At 58.1% G+C, this 19,659-nt stretch overlaps 1 protein-coding gene across 1 annotated transcript; it reads right to left on the bottom strand.

Annotated features, from left to right (window-relative positions):
• Positions 1 to 3,638: 3,638 nt before the first annotated feature.
• On the bottom strand, positions 3,639 to 18,369 carry SYNGR3 (synaptogyrin 3). Its single transcript, XM_068424096.1, has 4 exons — positions 18,271 to 18,369; positions 6,931 to 7,171; positions 5,998 to 6,140; positions 3,639 to 4,179 (listed from the first exon to the last, which is right to left on the bottom strand). Exons 1-4 carry the CDS (start codon positions 18,367 to 18,369, stop codon positions 3,970 to 3,972), a joined length of 693 nt encoding a protein of 230 aa, XP_068280197.1. The 3' UTR covers positions 3,639 to 3,969.
• Between the last annotated feature and the right edge of the window lie 1,290 nt (positions 18,370 to 19,659).

Genomic DNA, 19,659 nt, shown 5'->3' with positions numbered 1-19,659 from the left:
TGGGATTTGCTAAGGAAGAGCCTGACCCCAGTCAGCTTCAACTGACCCCGCAGCCCCCCTGCGCCGGCTGGGGGCTTGGCTGGGGAGAGAGAAGGGTACGACCCACCCCCGTGAGGAGCTGCTGCTCGATGGGAGTAGAAAAGAAACGCCGTAGTTGGCACTTGGAGCATGAGCTGATGGGAAACTCGTCCCACAGGGTGTAGCCAGGGAGATCCCAACTGCTTGGAGACGGGACTGAAAGGGAGGGGGCTGCTCAACCTGCAGGTTGAGATAGATACAGGGAAGGGGGGAGATCTTTTTACTAAGGGTCACTTAAGCACAACTTCCACCTCGCTAGGAATAGCTTAAAATGTTGGGGAAAATCCTGATTCTTTCAAATCTTTTAATATGCTTAAAATAAATATGCAAAAGCCATGATGTGGTTAACTTCAGTGCTGAGAAATATCTGTGTTGTCGCAACAGACCCTCCTGGGGCAAGGCGATTTGGCAGAATCCACCTCCAGGAAAAGTCCGGGATTGTCTGAATTCTGGTCTTTACACCCAAATCCAGTGCTCAACGCTCTGCAAAAGCTTTGGGCAGGCCAGCCCGAGCGCAGCACCGTCCTGCCCTCTGCAAGCTCGGGTGAGGCGCTGGGCTTCGGAGCTCTGTAGAGAACAGGGCAGGTATCAAAGGGCTTGTGGGGGCAGCAGCTGGCACGGCACGAGCCTGGCGTGCTCCGAGGCCGTGGTCTGGCGGGCTACAGGGCAAGCTGCTGGTGCTGCTGTACGCAGCGAGTGCGCGGGGAGAAAAAGTGGGAGGAAGAAGTATGAGGGATGATGCTATGAGTGCTTGAACCCCAAATAATACACTACAGTCACTACACCGACAGATCTAACTCTCTAACCATAAGCCTGGAAGGTTACATTTAGGTACGGTCCGTCCCTGCGTGCGCTTGTCTGCCTGAGGAGTCACGACGTGCCACGACAGCCAACGCGGGCGCTGGGACACGGCCTGGCTGGCGGGGGCGTGTGAAGAAAGAGGAGGTCGTACTGGGGTAGGCACGTGGCATCGCTGGCCAGGCTGGGGCCGGCCTCTCGCCCTGCCTGTGCTGCTGCGGAGCCAGGGAGCTACACGGGCCCCTGGCAATGGCCTCACCAATAAACCTGAAAATGGGTTTTGTTCAAGGTGGGCGAACGCTCTTGCCAAGGCGCGTGTGCCTTAGACACTGCGGTACCACGTTAACTACGGCTCATCCCGTGCCTGGAAAAACCCACACTGACTGTGGGCTGCCTGCCCGGCCACGCTGCCTGCCTCTGCAGAGCCCGTCCTTCCCCGTGCCACCCCAGCGGGGACGTCCTCCCCGCCACCGACGGGGTCTGCGGCAGATTTTTGGTGACAGAAGGAGCGGGGTTCAGCTTCCTCGAGCTGCCTGTTGGTGTGGCTGGGGATGTTATTCCCGGCTCCAGTTTAATCAAGGAGCAATCTGTCCTGCCTTCCTGCTGCCAGGAAGCCTCTTGGCCGCCCAAGCCCCTTCCTCCTCCTCCTTCTCTCCTGCCCAGCAAAACTCAGCCAGGTCCTTGCTCATCGTGCCGGCTGCAAGGTGAAGGTGATTGATAAATACGGACTTTTGGGGAGCTGTAAAGAGCTGCTGACCTTGAGAAGAACAACGGTGCCTCGGCCGGGGGCTGAAGTCGTGCTGAAGTCGCCCCCGTGTCACCGTTGCTGCTCTCAAGGTCAGTCCCGGCACGAGGGCGTGCGTGGGGTGTGGGTCCCCGCTGCGTCCCACCTGGGAGGGCGGGGGGGAAAGAAAGGCAAGGCAGACCTCGGTGCGGACACTCAGGGGTTGTATATTCAGCACGGTTACACCGGGGTCAGGCCACGGCCCGCAGCCAGACAGAGCTTTAGTTCGTTATGGTTACAAGGAAACTCTGGAACAGTTATATAGTTAGAAAAATACAACGTACTGAACGAACATTATCTCACGTACAATCAATTTAAACATTTAAATTGATTATAATTTTCCTAAAATATTAACACAAGTACTGTTTGTGCTGCTAAAATTTCAGTGTTCCCTCTAAGGAAAATATTGCTACAGTTCTACCCTATCCTGGATTCAAATCCTTCACCTTTTTTGTTGTTTTCCCAGCAAGACTGACTCGAGAAAAACCACAAGGGTCATGTAATCAATTTAGGCTTATACCGTCCTGGGGTTTGGGTGTCCCTCAATGCAAGGATGCCCCACTGCTCGCTGAGCTCTGCTCCACAGGCCCCCGCAGATGCCCCTGGGTCACCTCCTCCTCGCTCCTTGCATGAAGCCAAGCAGCGACACGGCGCTGAAGCACCGCAGCATCCCACTGCCGAGGGGCTCGGCCCAGCAACCCCAGCCCTGGCTGCCAACGCACCTTTAACCCGGCCTGAACAGTCGGGGAGTCGAGTCCTGCACTTTGTCACCGACGGTGGCTGCTCGTGATGAGATTTGCTGCTTATTCCTGCATTTATCTGCAATTTAGCAGCAGAAATGAGCTGTGTTAATGATGCTAAAACACCTGCTGCATGTTTTTGCTACGAGGAGAGCCGGGGCAGGCCGGTAACTATTGCTTGGCATGAGGTCAGGAGGCAGCACCCAGCTTTTGCCAGCGTAACCCAGCACGGTGAAACCCCGGCCCCCGGGAGAGCCCTGGGGGCTGCTCAGGACGGAGCTGCAAGTGAGGTGGTCGGGAATTCAAGGCTCAGCTTAGTCCTTAGAGACAAACAGCTCAGGTCACAGCCACCGCGCGGGCAGAGCAGGCAGGTCGCTGACAAGGAGCTACGGGGTTTTGCACCGTTTGGTTTTGCCAAGGCAGGAATTTTGCAGCTGAAAACCAAACCCGAGCCTCCTTCCTGGGGGCTTTTCATCCACTCCCTTCTCCCGCTGTTTGCAAACACGGGGCCGTGAGCCCCCACGTGATGGACATCAACGGCCTGTAAAGTCCTTCCAGGTCTCAGCTGGAATTGCTCAGTTCTGGGGAGTGCAGGGTGACAGGTACCGTCACCCCGAGGTCCTGCTCCAGCTGATGAACCCGGTGTAACAGCACAGGTTCACCACAGCTCCTCACTGACCTGGGCTTTGAGCCACTGACACCCACCCTCGTGCGGGCAGCTCTGGGTTTGGGCGTGAGGACGTGTCCAGCGTCGCCAACCAAAAAACTATTTGTAGTTGCCCCCTTCCCCAACGCCCCCCTGGAGGGGCGGAACCGTAACGCGCCGTATTTCCCGCTGATAAGAGCCTGCTCCTAATTAGCAGCCAACTAGAGCTCAACTGCCTTCCAATTTCAAACAGGAACTTTTTAGATCCTCAACCAGAACCTGCTGAAGCGTCGAAGCAATCGGGACGTTCCACACAACCCCAACCCGCCATGCCCCCTGCTCCTACGCTCAGTTTGAACCACCTGGTTGGATTTTTTTTCTTTTATACAGTAAATATATCCAAATAAAAGTCACCCAGACACCGCTGATTTCTTTGTGAGTTTGGCACTCGCCGTGGCACACGTACAGGAAAGCTCTGCAACAGGAGCAGCGCGGGGCCGCCCTCCCCAGCGCCGCCCACCCACCCTCACCACCACGGGACCGATTCTGTGTCAGCTCTGGAAGAACGAGATAAATAACAACAACTCAGCTACTGTGTTTTGAACAGGGAAAGGCATCCTGGGCTCGCCGGGACGCTCAGCAGAGCCCAGCGTCAAGCCTCAGAGAGGGCATTTACTCATCTTTCGCCACGCGTAGGTGATGGGGTAACAATTCCTTCCGGCTTAGAGGGAACACTGCTTTTATAAAACCCTTGGACAGGTAAGACAAGAACCAATACCACTGTACAGAGTTCACTGCACAACTAGCTAAGGGTAAGGAACCCGGCACTGACTCGCCACGGTAAGGGAATGGGACTGGATACATCTGCGATCGACCGGCTCGGGGTACTGCACCGTAGCACTCGCTCTCCCGGCCCTCGCCCCTCAGTACGCCGGCACTTGGTAGCCTTTGGGGTTGGCCTCTAAGGTCTCGGTGAAGGGGGGGCTCTGGTAGGTCTCTGTGCTCTCCATGCCGCTGCCGGTGGGGTAGCCGGGGTACGCCGCGGCGGGGTCGGCGGCGAACTGGTCGGTGGCAAAGAGCGACATGTCCGTGCCCAGGCGGTATCTCTGCAGCGCCTTCACCGCCAGCGCGACCTGCGTGGGACGGAGAGGGGTCAGGGGGGACGGCAACGCGGTGGCTGGGACCCCCCTGTCCCTCCAGGACCCCCTGTCCCCCCAGGACCCCCCGTCACCCCAGGACCCTGCATCTCCCCAGGACCCCCCATCCCTCCAGAACCCCCATCCCCCCATGACCCCCTGTCCCCCCAGGACCCTGCCATCCCCCCAGGACCCTGCATCCCCCCAGGACCCCCCGTCCCCCCATGACCCTCTGTCCCCCCAGGACCCCACATCCCCCCAGCTCACTGCAAAGCCCCACGCACATCGCAGCATCCCAGGTGGCTGCTGGCCCCGCTCCATCGTAGCCAAGAGCCAAACCAACTCCCAACCACCCCCCCAACGCTAAAGAAGCCATTTCTATGTGACCCCCCAAAGCTCTGTCTGGGGCGGGGGGCGCAGCCTGGGCTCGGGTCCGCGGCCACGCAGGTTTGGCACCGTTGGCACCAATAAACCCACGTGCTGTGGGGAGGGAAAGCTGCCGAGCGCGGGGCCAGCAAAATAGGTCAGTTCTGCCGAGACTCCTTCACCCTCTCGCAGGTTGCCAGTATCGAGGACGCAAACCGTGGGAGATGCGGGCGGCAGAGCTGCGAGCGCGCCACGCTTGCTCTTATTTCAGGAGGTTTCATTAACAATTCAATTAGTTTATAAATGACAGGCTCAGGAGGGGAAAAAAAACCCACGCCCAGACACTGAGAACAGCTTCCCAGCCACAGCCCAGCACCTCTCCCCAGCGCCGGGCGGGCGCCCATCGAGCACAGCACCCGGCGGAGGGGCTGCCGGGGTGACCCCACATCCCCGCCACCCGCCCTGGGGACCGGCGTCCCCGCTGCCCTCCCCGGGGTGAGAGCAGACGCTGGTGGGATGGGGAGAGCATCCCACCCCGTGCCCTTTCTGGAAGGCTGCACGAGCTGGGCAGCCTGGCAATAGAGATGGAGGAGAGCTGCGGGGGAGCTGGGATTAAAAGAGATTGATTTGGATCATAACAGAGCGGGGAGCAGTTAAACTGGCGCGTAACTGGGGCCAGGCCCGCTGCTGGAAAGCCTCAGCCTGTCTTTTGCCCTGATTCTTTTCAGGCAATAGGGAATTAGTGCCCATCTTGGGTGCTGTCAGCCCATGAGAAGCTGGAGCAGGGGGTGGCGGTGACACAGGGGCCACCCCTGCTCCTCCACGTGCAGCGGCCGCAGCAGGAGCCCCCTGGGCGGTGCAGGGATCCCCGGGCACACGTGGGATCCAGCAGCTGTGGGGTTTTGCACGCCCCTGGCAAACGTCCCTCTGCCACTGCACGGCCCCGGGGGTGCACAGAGCCTAAAGCAGGCGCAAACGGGGCTTCTGCAAGTCCCTGCCTCTGGGGCGGGCAGCGGAGGAGCCACGAGGGAAGCTATTGAGCCTGAGAGCTCCCCAAATGCCCCCGCCATCCCCTGAGACCAGCTCATGTGCCCTGGGGACTCACTGGGTTCAAATGAAGCCGCTCCTGGGGCTCTAAGGAGGCCCCAAAATGAGGACAGCTCGTGGCTGGCGACACGTTTTCGATGGGAACGCAACTTCCCAGCCGCAGGAGAAGGGGAAGTCTGGAATTCCCCAGCGAGAGGGGACCGAGCTGACGCTTCCCGGGTAAGAAACTGCAAGTTTCGTCTCCCTTTGGAGGGCGCGCAGGTTTCCGCAGTACAGCCCCGTGCTGCCCACCAGGATTCACTTCTCCAAACCACAGCCCAGATTCCTCCTCCCCGCTCGGCGCCGAGCCCAGAGCAGGTTTCATTTCTCCTCTGCCCACCTGAGCTCCGAAGCTGAACTCACCCAGACGATGATGGAGAAGAAAGAGAAGGTGATGGCTGCCCGGGCGGCGTCTGCTCCTTGCGAAACTCCTTTGCTCATCGTCGTCCGTTGCCACTGGTTTGCGAGGAAGCAGAAGGCTACGAACCACAGGAAGGACAAGAAACCTGAAGGAGAAGAGAGCCTGTCAGTGCTGTCCCTGCCCACCGCCGCCGCTGCTGCAGGGACCCCGCTTGAGGAGGCACAAACCTGCTGCCATCAAGATTTTCAAACAGCAGCAGTGACCTTGGGTGCCTTGGCCGGTGGTGTGGCCCAAAAGGAGCTATTTGAGAAGAGGCTGATTTGCAATCACTGGAAAAACAGGGATGGAAAGAACCTTGTAGGGTCACCCAGTGTGTTGCCTGCTTGAAGTTCAGCTCCCCTACATCTCAACCTGATCTCAAAGACCCACAGGGCCACCCCGCAGCCCTGGAGGCACCGCGGGTTATCGTGGTGTGGAGCAGCACGTTTCTGCTTTGTTCCAAAACACACACGCACAGAGTGGAAACAGCCCCAGATGTAACTGATGAAACAACAGTTGCTTGAGCCAGAAACGGGAGATGTGGGAGGGTAAAACGCCCTGGCTGGTCTCTGAGATGCGACCACCAAGCCTCACTTCCCTAGGTGGCCTCACCGAATCCAGCTCAGCGAACGTCTCTGGTTGCAAAAGTGACACAGATGAGTGGGACACCCCACTGTCCCCAAGCCACCACACACCAGCTTCCTCACCGCTGCCTCTGAGCTCACGGCTGGATGGAACAACCCATCCGCCACCTCTGTTCTCCTCGACTGAGGCACACGAGTCGTGCCACGCCGCGGGAGGAGAGGGCAGGACTCAGGAGTGGAGCTGCAGGGCACAGCAACGGCCCCGCGGAGCCAGCATCGCCCTTCGCAAGCACAGCAAAGCCAGAGACGTACCCGAAAAGCCGAGGTCCAGCAGGACGGCCCGTTTGCGGTCCTTCACGCTGCTGATCTGCTGGAAGTAGAGGTCCACGATGAAGAAGAAGATACAGCCAAAGAAGGCGATGATGCCGATGGCGACGGCGTAGCTGCAGGCGCTCTCATTCTCGTTGAAGATGCAGAGCAGCTCGGGGTTCTGGCTGTCCTTGTTCACGTAGCACTCGTTCACGATGGAGCCAAACACCACGATGGAGAAGATCTGCAGAAGGAAAGAGAAAACACAACTCGCTGCTGTTTGCATTTAACTGTTTTCCGACAGCAACGTAATTGGATTCAATCCTGCCTTTGACTCCATGGCAACCTGGCATTTGTCAGACAGATCCCGACTCTCGCCTGGTCGGTGGCCCTAAGCACCGGGCTGGTGGATGGTACCTCGGTCCACTCTCGCCGTGAGCCTGCCTGCCTTTCAGTGCCTTGGTTTGCAGAGTATTTTAAGAGATGTTATTCTGGGGAGGGAAAAAATAAATAGATGGGCCAGGTCTCTGCACAGTCGTTCTGCTCGTGCTGCTCTCCGCTGTCAGGCTGGGCTCGATAAACCCCGTTGTCTCGCTGCAGAGCGGGGAGAAATGAAGTTACAGAGGATAACTGAGCTGCTGAGCAGGCTGACCAGGGCAGGACTGGATGCCCCGGGGAGGGGGATGGCGCAGGGCAGCGTGGGAGGTGGGGAGCAGCTCACCGGGGCGCAGCGGGGCAGGGGGAGAGGCTGCCCTGAGAAGGACAGGGCAGTTTTTCGCCTGGCTTAGCAGGGGTTGAAGGACACAGCGCCTGCAGCCGTTATCCAGTGACCTGGTTTCAGCCCTGCGAGGGACAGAAGGGCAGGGGGGTGCTGGTGGCTGCCCGGGTCCCACCGGGGGTGTTTCACGTCCCTGCAGGCAGGGAAGGAGCTGGATGGTCTGCCTGAATTAACACCATTCACGATGCTGTGTGCTAAAGTAATTCCCTTCTCCCTCCGACACCAAAGGCACCGAGTGGAAGCCAGGGGACCCGCTGCATCACAATTTGCTCTGGACCCTGCTCCATCAGAGCCTCGAAAGCGCTGCTCCAACGCCTGGATCCCAAGGCGAGAGCAGGGGGGGAAGCGGGGCGTGCAGACACCCCTCCACCGAGCTGTGAGCCTCTGATCTCGCCCCTTGCTGCCAGCACGGCTCCCCGCACCCCCGCGCGCAGGACACGGCTGGAGGCCACGCACGCAGGCGGGGGGTGAGATGCCACCCAGCACGCCTGGCACGGCGCCTGCCCAGGGCAGCTGGGGTCTGGGGGTACGGTGCAGCTCCCGCCCTGGACACCCCACTTCTGCAGTAACACCACGACATGAAGAGCACGAGACTGAGACAGGCGACAGACAGAGGCGGTGGCCGAAGAGCCCCGTGACAACCTGCAGCTGGTGGCCTTTGCAGAGTCCCCTGCGCCTTATGCATGGAGCTGGTGCCCGGCCGTGGGCTACCTTGCCCAGCCCCGCGCTCCCCGAAGCGCCGCGTTCGCAGAGCTGGGTGAAACAGCCACCACGAGCAAACCATTCAGAAAGCTCTGACCACTCTTTAACGTAACCCTGTGATAGACATTTTCTCCCAAGCACTGGCCAGGTATCTCACTCTTGCCTGCCCCGAAGGATTTCATCCAGATTCCTCCAAACTCCTTCCAGTGCTGTGCCAGAGCTGCTTGTGTCTGAAGCTACTTACAAATGCAAGTGTCTCATTAGCAAACACGCCTTAGATAACGTCCACTAACTCAGGTTGGAGGGACAACGAAGAACTGGACCTACAAGGGACTGAATCACTGAGATGTGAAGGATTGGTGAGGGGTATTTTTTTTTCTCTGCAGGGTGTCAGCTGAAATCAATGATGAGCAGAAGCAGCAGTCTCCGGAGCACATAGACCTTAGGTGTGTTGGAGCTCCTGCAAGCAGCTACCCCAGCACCCCAAGCCTGGGACTTTGCCACCAGCTTCTCATGCTGGTATCTGCAAGCACGTGATGGATGAGCAGGTTGCGCCGTGCTCACTCCCACCTCCAGAAACCCACCGGCAGCACACCCAAGGGCAGGGCTTGTCTTTCAACCCCATTTCAAGCCCAGCAGACTCCTATTGCTTCCAGCACTTACAATTCAGCCGTGTATCAGGTGGGAGAGATGCCCTGAAACCTGCCTGCTAATTTAGCCGGCATCCCTGAGCTACCCGAAGATGTGCAGGAGGAACAACCCGTTGTACCCAGCCTGGAGCCCCCCAGGTCATGGTGTGACAAGGCTGCAGGGAACATGCAGCCAGGCTCTCCCAAAATGCTCCGTCACTGCACGGAGATGAAAGGCAGGGGTCTGACAGCAGGGTGAGAAGGAGAGCAGAGCTTGTCCTCAGAGCACTAACAGGGGATGGGAAGCACAGATGTCCCATGGACCTCTCCATGGCTGGCACAAGGAGATAACCAGACCTTCCTCCTCTTCCCATTTAACCACTACCCGGGGTCCTGCCCCCATCCATCCCCAGCTCTTCTCAGGTCCCAGCACCGGCCACAAGCTCAACAGCAACCCGAGTCACCCGCCTGCACTTGCACCCTCTTCCTCGCTGGCACTGCACTTACGGAGCGTGACGGGCACATCATCATCATCATTGGAAGGGGCTGCCCAGGGAGGTGGTGGAGTCACCATCTCTGGAGGGGTTTAAGAAAAGCCTGGACATTGCACTTAGTGCCCTGGTCTAGTTGCCATGGTGGTGTCGGGGCAATGGTTGGACTCGATGACCCCAGAGGGCTCTTCCAACCTGGTTGATTCTGTGATTCTGTGATCATCATCACACACAGAACAAGAGGGTTGCATTGTAAGAAAGAAACAACAACAAACAGCAATAATAATTTTCCCAGTGCTTTGGCAGCAGCTGTAACATCAGCAGTTGTAAAAATCTGTTCATAAATAATGCAAAATTGTTATTTACCATCAGAAATAGCAGCAGCATTTATAAAACAGGCCCTGGAAGAAATAATGTGATTCTGGAAAACATGAATAATTGAGAACCTCTGATTCCACGGGATTATTTCTGCGGCAGGGCAGAGAACTCAGCTTCTTCGAGAAGTGGGTCCATCCTTAGTCCTCCCAGGACCAACAACCCCGGCTACTGCTCTGTGCTCCTCAGTTTCGGGGCTGAGGGAGGGCTCCCATAAATATGATTAAGGCCATCACAGGACAAGGTGTGTGGCTGCCTGCCCGCAGGTTTGCACGCCTGGGGCTGTCGGTGGAGCAGCTCTTCTGGGATGGAGATGGAAAGAACAGACATTTCACTGCGTAACTTCCATCTCCAGAGGGTTTGGCAAAGCAAAGCATCCTTCTCGCTGCTGGTGCTGGTAAAACCTTTTAATGATAATAGATTTGGCCTTGTCTTTCTAAGTGTGGGTGAAAAAAATAATTTGAGAAAATGTGGGTAGACGGGGGAAAATAAAACCCAGCTGAAAAGTTCACGCAGAACAAGTGCCATTTTCCAGTCACCTCCACAAACCGCACTGGCTCAAACCCACAACCAGCTCATCAGAGACTTGAAGGTGAAAATACAAGGCGAGGTTTTCCACTGCGAGGGAGATTTTACAGGTCTGGGCCAGGCTGCTGGGGTCCTGCTCTCCAGAGGTGCTCCTCTGCCTCCCCCCTCCTCCTGCCTGCCAGGCTGGTCCCCAAAACCGCGGTCCCCGTGATCACGCAGGGCTGTGACAGCACTCAGGACCAAGTGCCAACGTCACTGGCACGCACAGCACGGGGGCATCCCAAGCCCGGCCACCTTCCTACCAGGCTCCTCCACATCTCCCAGGCTTCACCGAGGAGCCTGAGCATTCAAAGGATGCTCCATTTTCCAGCTGAACAACTCAACGTAACACGCAACAGATTGTGCTCTCACTGCGTGAACCGGTGCAAGACCCAGTAAGAAAACTGGATTACCTCCAGCCATCCCAGTATGGAATTGCATCCCCCCTGCCAAGGCTTTCCCATAAATCTGCTTGTGGCTCGGGGTGCCCTGGCCAGCAGCCTGCCGTGCGGGTCGCCCAGCCCTGCCTCTCCCCGGCGCATCGCGGCAGAGAGCGGCTGGAAGATGCCGGCACGCAGCCGGCACCATTAGTGCTGCTCTCTGCATGGGAAGGAGGAAAGCTGTCTTCTCCCATCCTTCCCATTAAGACTTGCACTTCAGCCACACAAAGGAGCTTCTGTGCCTCAGCCACACCCCGGGAGGGAGAACAACGCGGGTCGGGGCGATGCACGAAGTGCTTGGACCCGCGATGACGCAGATCAGCTGCTCGTGCAAGTGCAAAGGGAGCTCGTGTTACACCAGCGAGAAGCCAGGGACCTCACTCCTTAATGAAAGCCAGCTGCCCAGTTCCCCCAGTTAAAAGCTTGCTTCCAAGCACGAGGGGCCACCTTGCCAGGCCAACGAGCATTTCTGTAACGCGGGACAAAGGGACAGGTCTCAGCAGCGATCTGGGGTACGCTGGCCAGGATGGCCTCTGGAAAACGGCTGGTGCAAACCCAACACCGGAGGGGTTTTGAGTGCCACCGTAAACACCTGTGAGGGCACCCACAGGCCGCGGCTCATGCGAGGCTGGAGGCTGCGCCTGGGCAGGAGCCTGCTGCTCCGAGGCTGCCGTCGGTACCCAAAGCACTGCACCCGCACGCACACCTCGCCCACCGGCCCTGCTTGCTGCCCACCTCCCATTTTCCCCGCTCACCCCATCTGAGGCCAGACCTTTTGCCTCTTTTGCCCTCTCTGGCAACGGCTGTTAAGTGCAGGGGACCGTGACTGAGTACCCGGTGCCCTGTGCCAGCCGGGGCTGTGCGGAGGGGCAGGGAGGTGCCAGCAGCGTGGCCACACAGGCAGCCCTGCAGCAGGAGACCGAGTGAAATCTTATTCTTTCCCCCCCAAAAAAGGCGAGGGGGAGGCTGAGGGCAGGTGCCTCGCTCAGCAGCGTCCAGACTTTGTGCCCAGGCTGCTGGACCCTCGCAGGAGCCCAGGGCGCTGGGGACGCCTGTGTGCCCCACGATGGAGACACCATTTTAGGTGTGCACGAAGCCAGGAGACCCGCAGCCGCCTTCTCTGCACCAGATCTTTACCATCTGGAAGAAGGTGGCTGGCCAGGCTGCCTGGCTCGGTTCTGTAATTACACTTTGCAGATCCGTGTTCCCTCCTGAGGCTTGAGCCGGCTGGACCCCAGGACACTGCACATTTTTCATCCATGTTGCTTTTAGCACCAAAAATGCGCTTCAGGAGACCTCGTGGTCTGAGCAAAGCCATCACAAGGAGAACACAAAGCAAATAACGCCAGAGAGCACAAGCTGGAAGCGTCAGCGTGTGAACTGTCAGCCATTTTAAGGTGAGATGTTTCCACTGCTGATGCACTGTACTCTGATTTGGGACCTATAAAAAACATTGCCAGAAGGTGTGGGGTTGTAGGAGGCTGCAAAACGTTGATTACACACGCAAGTAACCATTAACGTCAACATCGAGGAAATCTAATGCATGAAGAAAAACAATCCACCGCTAATTTGCTCTGCTGCAGCTCACAATCGATGGTGCTGGGCACAAACCGCACGCACAGAGAGCAGGTACCAGCGTCTGTATGAGCCTTTGCCACTCTCACACGAGCATCAGCGAGCCCGATGCCACCCTGCTCGGCATCCTCACCTCCTCGAGCCACCAGCCAGCAAGTGAAGGATCGACCAGCAAATGAGAAGGGAAAACAATGAAGGTCAAACGAGCACAGGCCAAATCCTGCCTAGCACTGAGCGCCTTCACAAGCCCCAGGTAAGCCCTTGTCTGGAGTCACAGAATCACAGAATCCCAGAATCAACCAGGTTGGAAGAGCCCTCTGGGATCACCGAGTCCAACCGTTGCCCTGACACCACCATGGCAACTAGACCAGGGCACTAAGTGCCATGTCCAGGCTTTTCTTAAACCCCTCCAGTGATGGTGACTCCACCACCTCCCTGGGCAGCCCCTTCCAATGGCTAATGACCCTTGCTGAGAAGAAATGCTTCCTAATGGCCAACCTGAACCTCCCCGGCCAAGCTTGAGGCTGTGTCCTCTTGTCCTAGCGCTGGTTGCCTGGGAGAAGAGGCCGACTCCCACCGCACTACAACCTCCCTTCAGGTAGTTGTAGACTGCAATAAGGTCACCTCTGAGTCTCATATGTACCTCGTGCAGGTGCTCGCTCAGGGATGAGTTAGACCCTTGGCAGAGGGCCGGCCGCCTTCAACATCCACCACGCTCAAATTCTGGGGCAATCAGGTCCCTCTCCAGTTTATCTCTACAGTTGTCAGTCACAGGGAAGTTTCTAGCACCAATCTGCATCATTTATTGGAGGGTGTGAAGACTAAAGAAGTCCTTGAAGCAAGGCCAGATCTCCCACAAGGATGATGACTACGACCACAAAGGAAAGACCTGACGCAGTTTCTGGCACGGAAAGGGGTGGTATGATGCCGGCCGTAAGAGGTCCATGGACATGTCCACCAGGCCAAGCAGCTGGGGAAGGATGGTATTGATGACCACATGACCGATTTTTACTGAATTACTTTTTCTAATGTGGCAAGAGACGCTGGCTGAAACACAGCCCCCATTCAAAGCTCCTAATCTAGTAACGCAATCTGAGCACATGGCAAGCCAGCAGCGTTTTGAACCAGTGATGACAGGAAAATGATAATTTAGCAGCATTTTAAGCTCAGATGTAGTGAAACTTCTGTATAATGCCATTACCAAACATGTTAAATTTAGGTTTTGCCTTTAATCAACAGCTCACGGAAAGAGAGAATTAAGACAGAAATCTGGTGACCCTACTGAAAGCAGCCAAGACCGGACAAAGTCCAGAGCAGCTGAGATCACGCTAATGATTCTTAGCATCGGGCTCCTTGAGTGCCAGAGCAGCCTTGCAGCTCTGGCTGAGAGCCCCAAGTGCTCAAGGGTCAGTGAAACCCCTGGAGGCTGTGGGAGCTCTTCAGAGCTTGCAGCCCTGAGGCTCCCACCTTGCTGCTGTCTCCTGGGGAGTTCTCAGCCCAGTGCTGGGCACGCCAGCAGCCACCTCCGGGTGGGTCTGCTCCAGCGAGGGAACCTTCCAGGCTCCAGCTCCAACCCTTTGCAAGAGCTGCGTGTTGTAGCCCTGGAAACCCAAACGTGCGCCCACAGCACCTCAAACCAGCTTCACCCCAGGTGTGCAACTCCTCAGCAGTGCTGAGGGTGCAGGGTAGCCACAATCCTGGAGCCACGTTCTCCTTCGTTTGCTGCCTGGCTCTTCTGCTCCTGAGCTTGTTTTTTTCTAATAAAAATAAACACATCTTTTACCATGAGCACAAATCCTGCCCTTTCCATCCCTTTGGAGAAACAAAACAAAGCTGGACCAGGATGGAAAGGGCACGCTCCCTCCCTCCAAGAACCACCACCCACTCCGGGTACATCAAACCCCCCCCCCAGCACATCCCTTACCAAAGTCACACCTCAGCAAAGCGCATCTGCCTTGCGGAAAGACAAGGATCAGCTGTATTAGGGACTAAGATCCATATCAGTGCAAAGCCGAGCACATAAAGACTTTGCTGGATCTGAGCCGAAGTAACCTCTGGCCATAAAAGTTCCCTACAAAGGCTACAGGGGCTGCCGCTCTGCTGCCACGCCTCTGCTAAGCAATCAGGTTTGGCTGCCCTACTCCAGTCCCCTAACAGAGGGTTTGCTCTTAAAAGCATAACACTATTGCAAGGAAAACCCAAATAAAATACTGGCCCCAATGAGATAAAATCCTGCATAGGAAAAGCTCTCTCCAGTGATCCAGGTGACGAACAACAAATTTATTTAACTTCAAGAAACAAGAAAAATTACAGAAAACATTGACTTTACTAGAATATTTTCCAGAATCGCTTTTAAAAGTCAAACCTAAACCTACGTTAAATGAACAATGCCCCTGCAAAGCTGCCTGGCCACTTGAAAGTCCAGCTGGTGCTGGCAGCGACAGAGAAAGGAACTCATGATTCTGCGGGCATCCTGCGTGAATATCGAGTTTGTTTTGCTCTGCAAAAAATGTCTCAAAAGGAAACCACAAGAGCGATCACATCTTCATCTGACAAACTGCATCAGACGGAGGGGGAAGAGATGAATGAGGAACCGTTGAATGGTTCTTTCCAGCTTTTGATTTTACAGCTCACGCCAGGAGCGGTTTTCCCCCTTCAGATACTCAGAATTACTCTGCCAGGGACAGAGGCACAGTCAGGAATCCCCTTTTACCACCACTTGCATTTGGGGATTTCTCCATTGAAGCCCCCATTCACCTCCCAGTCCCTTAGACATTTGCCAGCACAAGGTCTGAACCCCCTGTCCCGAAGCAGCTACTGGAGTCACTGAATGGAGCTGGACCCTCCTTTGGTGGTAGCTCGACGTGAAACCCCAGCGACGGCCCTCGTCTGGATCGGCACCGATGGTGGTTCTCCATCACCCATACTCCCACCCAAACCAGCACATCCCAGGCAGCTCCCTCCTTTCCACACCAAAGGAGCGTAACGTCATACAGGCAGCAAGGGTTACGTCTCGGAGGTTTGATCCAACTGCACAGGTTAAACGTGTTTAAAAAGATGCAACAACAAAGCACAGGAAGGAAAACCACATGAATAAACCCACCCCAACACCTAAACTCAGTCATCCTCAAAGCCTCAGCCAACGGCTCTCTGAGTAGCCATCCCCGGGGGTTACATGCCACAGGAAAGCCCGAGAAGGTTTCCGTTTGCTTCGTGAATCGGGAAGCATCACGGCGGGGCGTTGGTCCATGCCGCCTGCCCGGCGCCATCAGGAGCAGGCACCACCACGTGCCACAGCACTGCCATGTGCTCGGGGCAGCAATTACGGGCGTCAGGGCAGAACAGAAAGGCAGCAGAGACCTCGCAGGCAAACCCTGTTGGCTGCCTCCTCCATCCAAGCTCTCCATCTTGACATGGGTCCCGTCTGGCAAGAGCAGCGAAGCAACCGCTCAGAAGGAGCCCGGGCACGTTGGCTTTACAAAACCTGCAAGGAATAGCGATGGCCACGCAGGCCGGTGGGCAGGAGACCTCCGCTCACACCTCTCAAGCCCCTGCTCACGTAAATGCTGAACGAGTTTAAGACACAGTTAAGTGGACTGCAAGAGCCGAGCGAAGGCCAGCCGGGGCTCTGAACCACCCAGCTGGAGCGGCGGGGGAGAGGGGTCCCCGACAGATCCGCCAGCAAATGTGAGACGTGGGAAAAGGGGTCCAAAGGGCTTTAAGATGAGCTGCCCCAGCCTGGTCCCCAGCCGCTGAGAACAGCAAAACCCTCCCTCTGAGCTCATGGGCTTTGGAGCCAGCTCTCAACACTCCCAATATCCACGCGTGGGACAGCACAGCGCACAGCCCACGTGCGTCCACGTCAGTGTCCCCTGCACTTGGTCAGAGTTAAGCTGATGCGTCTCTGTAGTTTTAAGTGCTCGGTTTTCACAGATTCCCTGTGAACACAGAACCATGAAACGAGTGACTTCTCCATTGAATAAACCAGCCAGGGAATACACGCATGAATACTTTCTAAGCTGGGATGTTTATTTTATCTCTATATTCCATATTCTGTCCCTGTTTCCCAGCAGTGTCCGATCTCCTCCTGTATGACCAGGATGGTGAGCCCTCCGGGCATGTGGTGGCAGATTTATTTTATGAGGAGCCTAACTCATCACCTGTGGGACAACCACCAATTTATCTAACTGTGCCCAAAACCAACATCCAGGTGGATCCAGAACAAGTTTTCTGGACTGAGGAAATGCTTCGAGGAAACGACTGCTGCCAGGTGCCCGAGCCCTGCCCAACACACCCCACGTACCCCAAGTCCGGATGCTCTAGATCCATACCTGCCCTCCGTTCTTCTCCAGTAACAGAGTCAGGGGCTTCCTCTAAGCCCTGGAAAGCACGCTGGCTCCCATCCAGCAAAACACTTAAGCATGTGGTTTAACTTTAAGCATGTGATTGCAGCTGGAATTGCTCACGTGCTTAAAGATAAGCACCCGCTCCCATGTTGTGCTGTACAGGGCCTTGGCTACGGCCCCCCACCCCAGAGAGCCCCACGAACGCGCCCGCCGGGTGGGCTGGGAGGAGGGCAGCCGGGGGGGCAGCACCTTCTCATCACACCTTTCCTTCCCTCCCTGTTTGCATTTGGCACTGCTGAAGGTGACACCGAGCCAGCGCGGGTGGCTGAGGGTCTCCGTGCAGAGCAAAGGCCCGACACGGGTGAGGACGAGCCCCCCAGGCCCAGCTCCGCTCGCCCGCAGCTCTGGCCAAGCGCCGGAGCCAGGAGCTGGCACGGTGAGAGCCGGGCAGACCCTCCTCATCGGGGGCTTTGGGAAGGGCCAGGCACCACCGATCCCCGGGGCCGTGCACACTTGCAGGTGTCAGCAGGGACAAACCGGGCCGGTGGAGGCGAGTTAGCGGCTGCCCTCACCCTTGGGCAGCCAGGCTCCGCGGCCTCGGCGAGCATCAGCGCGCAGCTTCCCGTGACCACCGGCGAGCGAAGCCTTCCCTGAGCGGCTGCCCAGCACATCCCACCTCCTGCTCTCCGCTCGGCGGCAGGAATTGGACATGGGAAACAGCCAGAAACCGTGACATCTTTCAGAAGAACCGGGGAGCTGGGCAGGGCTGGCTCTCGGGTTTGTTGTTACACACACACACATGGATGCACGGAGCGTAGAAGGAAGTAAAATGTCCTCTGCCTCCTGATTTACACCCCGTCCCCTTGCCCTTTGCTCAAGCACCAGGGACAAAACTGGTAAGGGGCAGCGGCACATCCACCCGCCGCACCTTGCCCTGTTCCCAAGGAACCTCCCTGCGAACACCCACGGGAACCTGCAAGCTCTGCCGCCCCGGTCAGCCTCACGCTGCACAGCGGGCCACCATGCCACAAGCCTGGCCACCACCTGCCATGGCTGGCCACCACACCACAAGGCTGGCCACCACTCGCCATGGCTGGCCACCACCCACCACGGCTGGCCACCACACCACAAGGCTGGCCACCACTCGCCATGGCTGGCCACCACTTGCCATGGCTGGCCACCATGCCACAAAGCTGGCCACCACGCCGCACGAGCTGGCCACCACCCGCCACGGCTGCACCAGCGCCTCACGGCTGCAGAGGCACCGCACCGTGCACGAACGCCGCACGCTACCCGCTCGCTGCACGTCGCACGGGCACTGCACGCCGCAACGGGCGCTGCCCACGGCACCGCCGTTGCCCGGTGCCCGGGCACTGCCCCACGCCCGCTGCCGAGCCCCGCGGCCCCGTTTCCCGGCCGGGACCGGCCGTTCCGCCTTACCCAGGCCGTCACCCGGAGGATGGTCTGCGGCTGCTTCAGGAAATCCACGGGGTCGATGGCCCCCCCGGCCCGGCCCGCTCCGAAGGAGGCTCCTTCCATCTTCCCCCGCCGCCCGCTCCGCTCCGCACCGAGCCCAGCCGCGCGCGCCCCGCGCCGGCCGCGCGCCTGCCCGCCTCCCCCCCCGCTCCGCCTCCCGCGTGGGCTCGTCCGCAGCGCCGCGTGCGGGCAGCGGGAGGAACCACCTGCCGGGCGCGGGGGGGGGGAGGCGGGGGACACGACACCGACAGGTGCGCCCCGGCGCGGCGGGATGCGGCCGTGGGCAGCCAGTGTCACCGCGCTGCAGCCGGGGACACCACACCATGGCCACGATCACCACACTGAAGCCAGGGTCACCACACCATGGCCACGGTCACCGTGCTGCAGCTGGGGACACCACGCTATGGCTACGGTCACCGCACTGAAGCCAGGGACACCACGCTATGGCCACAGTCACCGCGCTGCAGCCAGGGTCACCGTGCTATAGGCACGGTCACCGTGCAATAGCTGGGGACAGCGTGCTGTGCTTGGGGACACCCAGGATACCTTGCCCCAGCCAGGGTCACCGTGCTGTCCCAAGGATTACTGCGCCATGGTCACCATGCTGCTTCTGGGATGGCGTGCTATGGCCGGGGTAGGGTATTGTCACAAGGGTCACCATGCTACACCAGTGTCACCGTGCAATGGCAAGGGCCACCCGTGCTAAGGCCAGGGCAGCCCATGCGGCTCTAAGTACCCAGGGCCGTGGCCTGGAGCGCAGGGAGGTCACCACGCTGCTCAGCTCACCTCTGTTGCAGGTGCACACCTTGCTTCCCCTGAGATAAACAGCCTTTCTCCGCCCGGCCCCGCTGGTGTCCCTGCTGACAGCGGGGACAGGCAGCTGGAACAGCAGAAAGGGCTGCTGGCACCTCTTCTGGGGAGGCCCCCGCAGCAGCAGCCCCGCCACAGGCAGGGCTTTGGGACCTACAGCGTGAGCAAGGTGCTCCGCTGGCAGCTCGCTCGGGGCCTTTGGCCAAGAGCAGCCTGTTCCCATGGCAGAGGGAAAGGTTTGGTGGCTGCTTCACAGCAAGGCACACTGTTACACAGCCATGCGCTGGGGCAAGGAAAGGGAAGCGAAGGCTGATGGGGCTCAAGCTCAAGCTCTTGCTTCCCTCATGCAGGAAAGGAGGCCCCCAGAGCTGCCGTGGGACAGGAGGAGGCCAAGCCCCATCCCTGCTCCCTCCCCCGTAGGAAGGAGGAAAAAGAGAGGAACCTTACAGAGGGAAACCCTCAATTACTGCAAAGGGAGTTCCCCCCCGCGGCTCCAGGACCATCTCCTGGGTTAGTTTTCATAGCACCGTGATGATCATCCCG

The sequence above is a fragment of the Nyctibius grandis genome, chromosome Z (genome assembly GCF_013368605.1).
Source record: "Nyctibius grandis isolate bNycGra1 chromosome Z, bNycGra1.pri, whole genome shotgun sequence".
NCBI lineage: Eukaryota > Metazoa > Chordata > Aves > Nyctibiiformes > Nyctibiidae > Nyctibius > Nyctibius grandis.
This window is presented reverse-complemented; position numbering and strand designations above follow the sequence as displayed.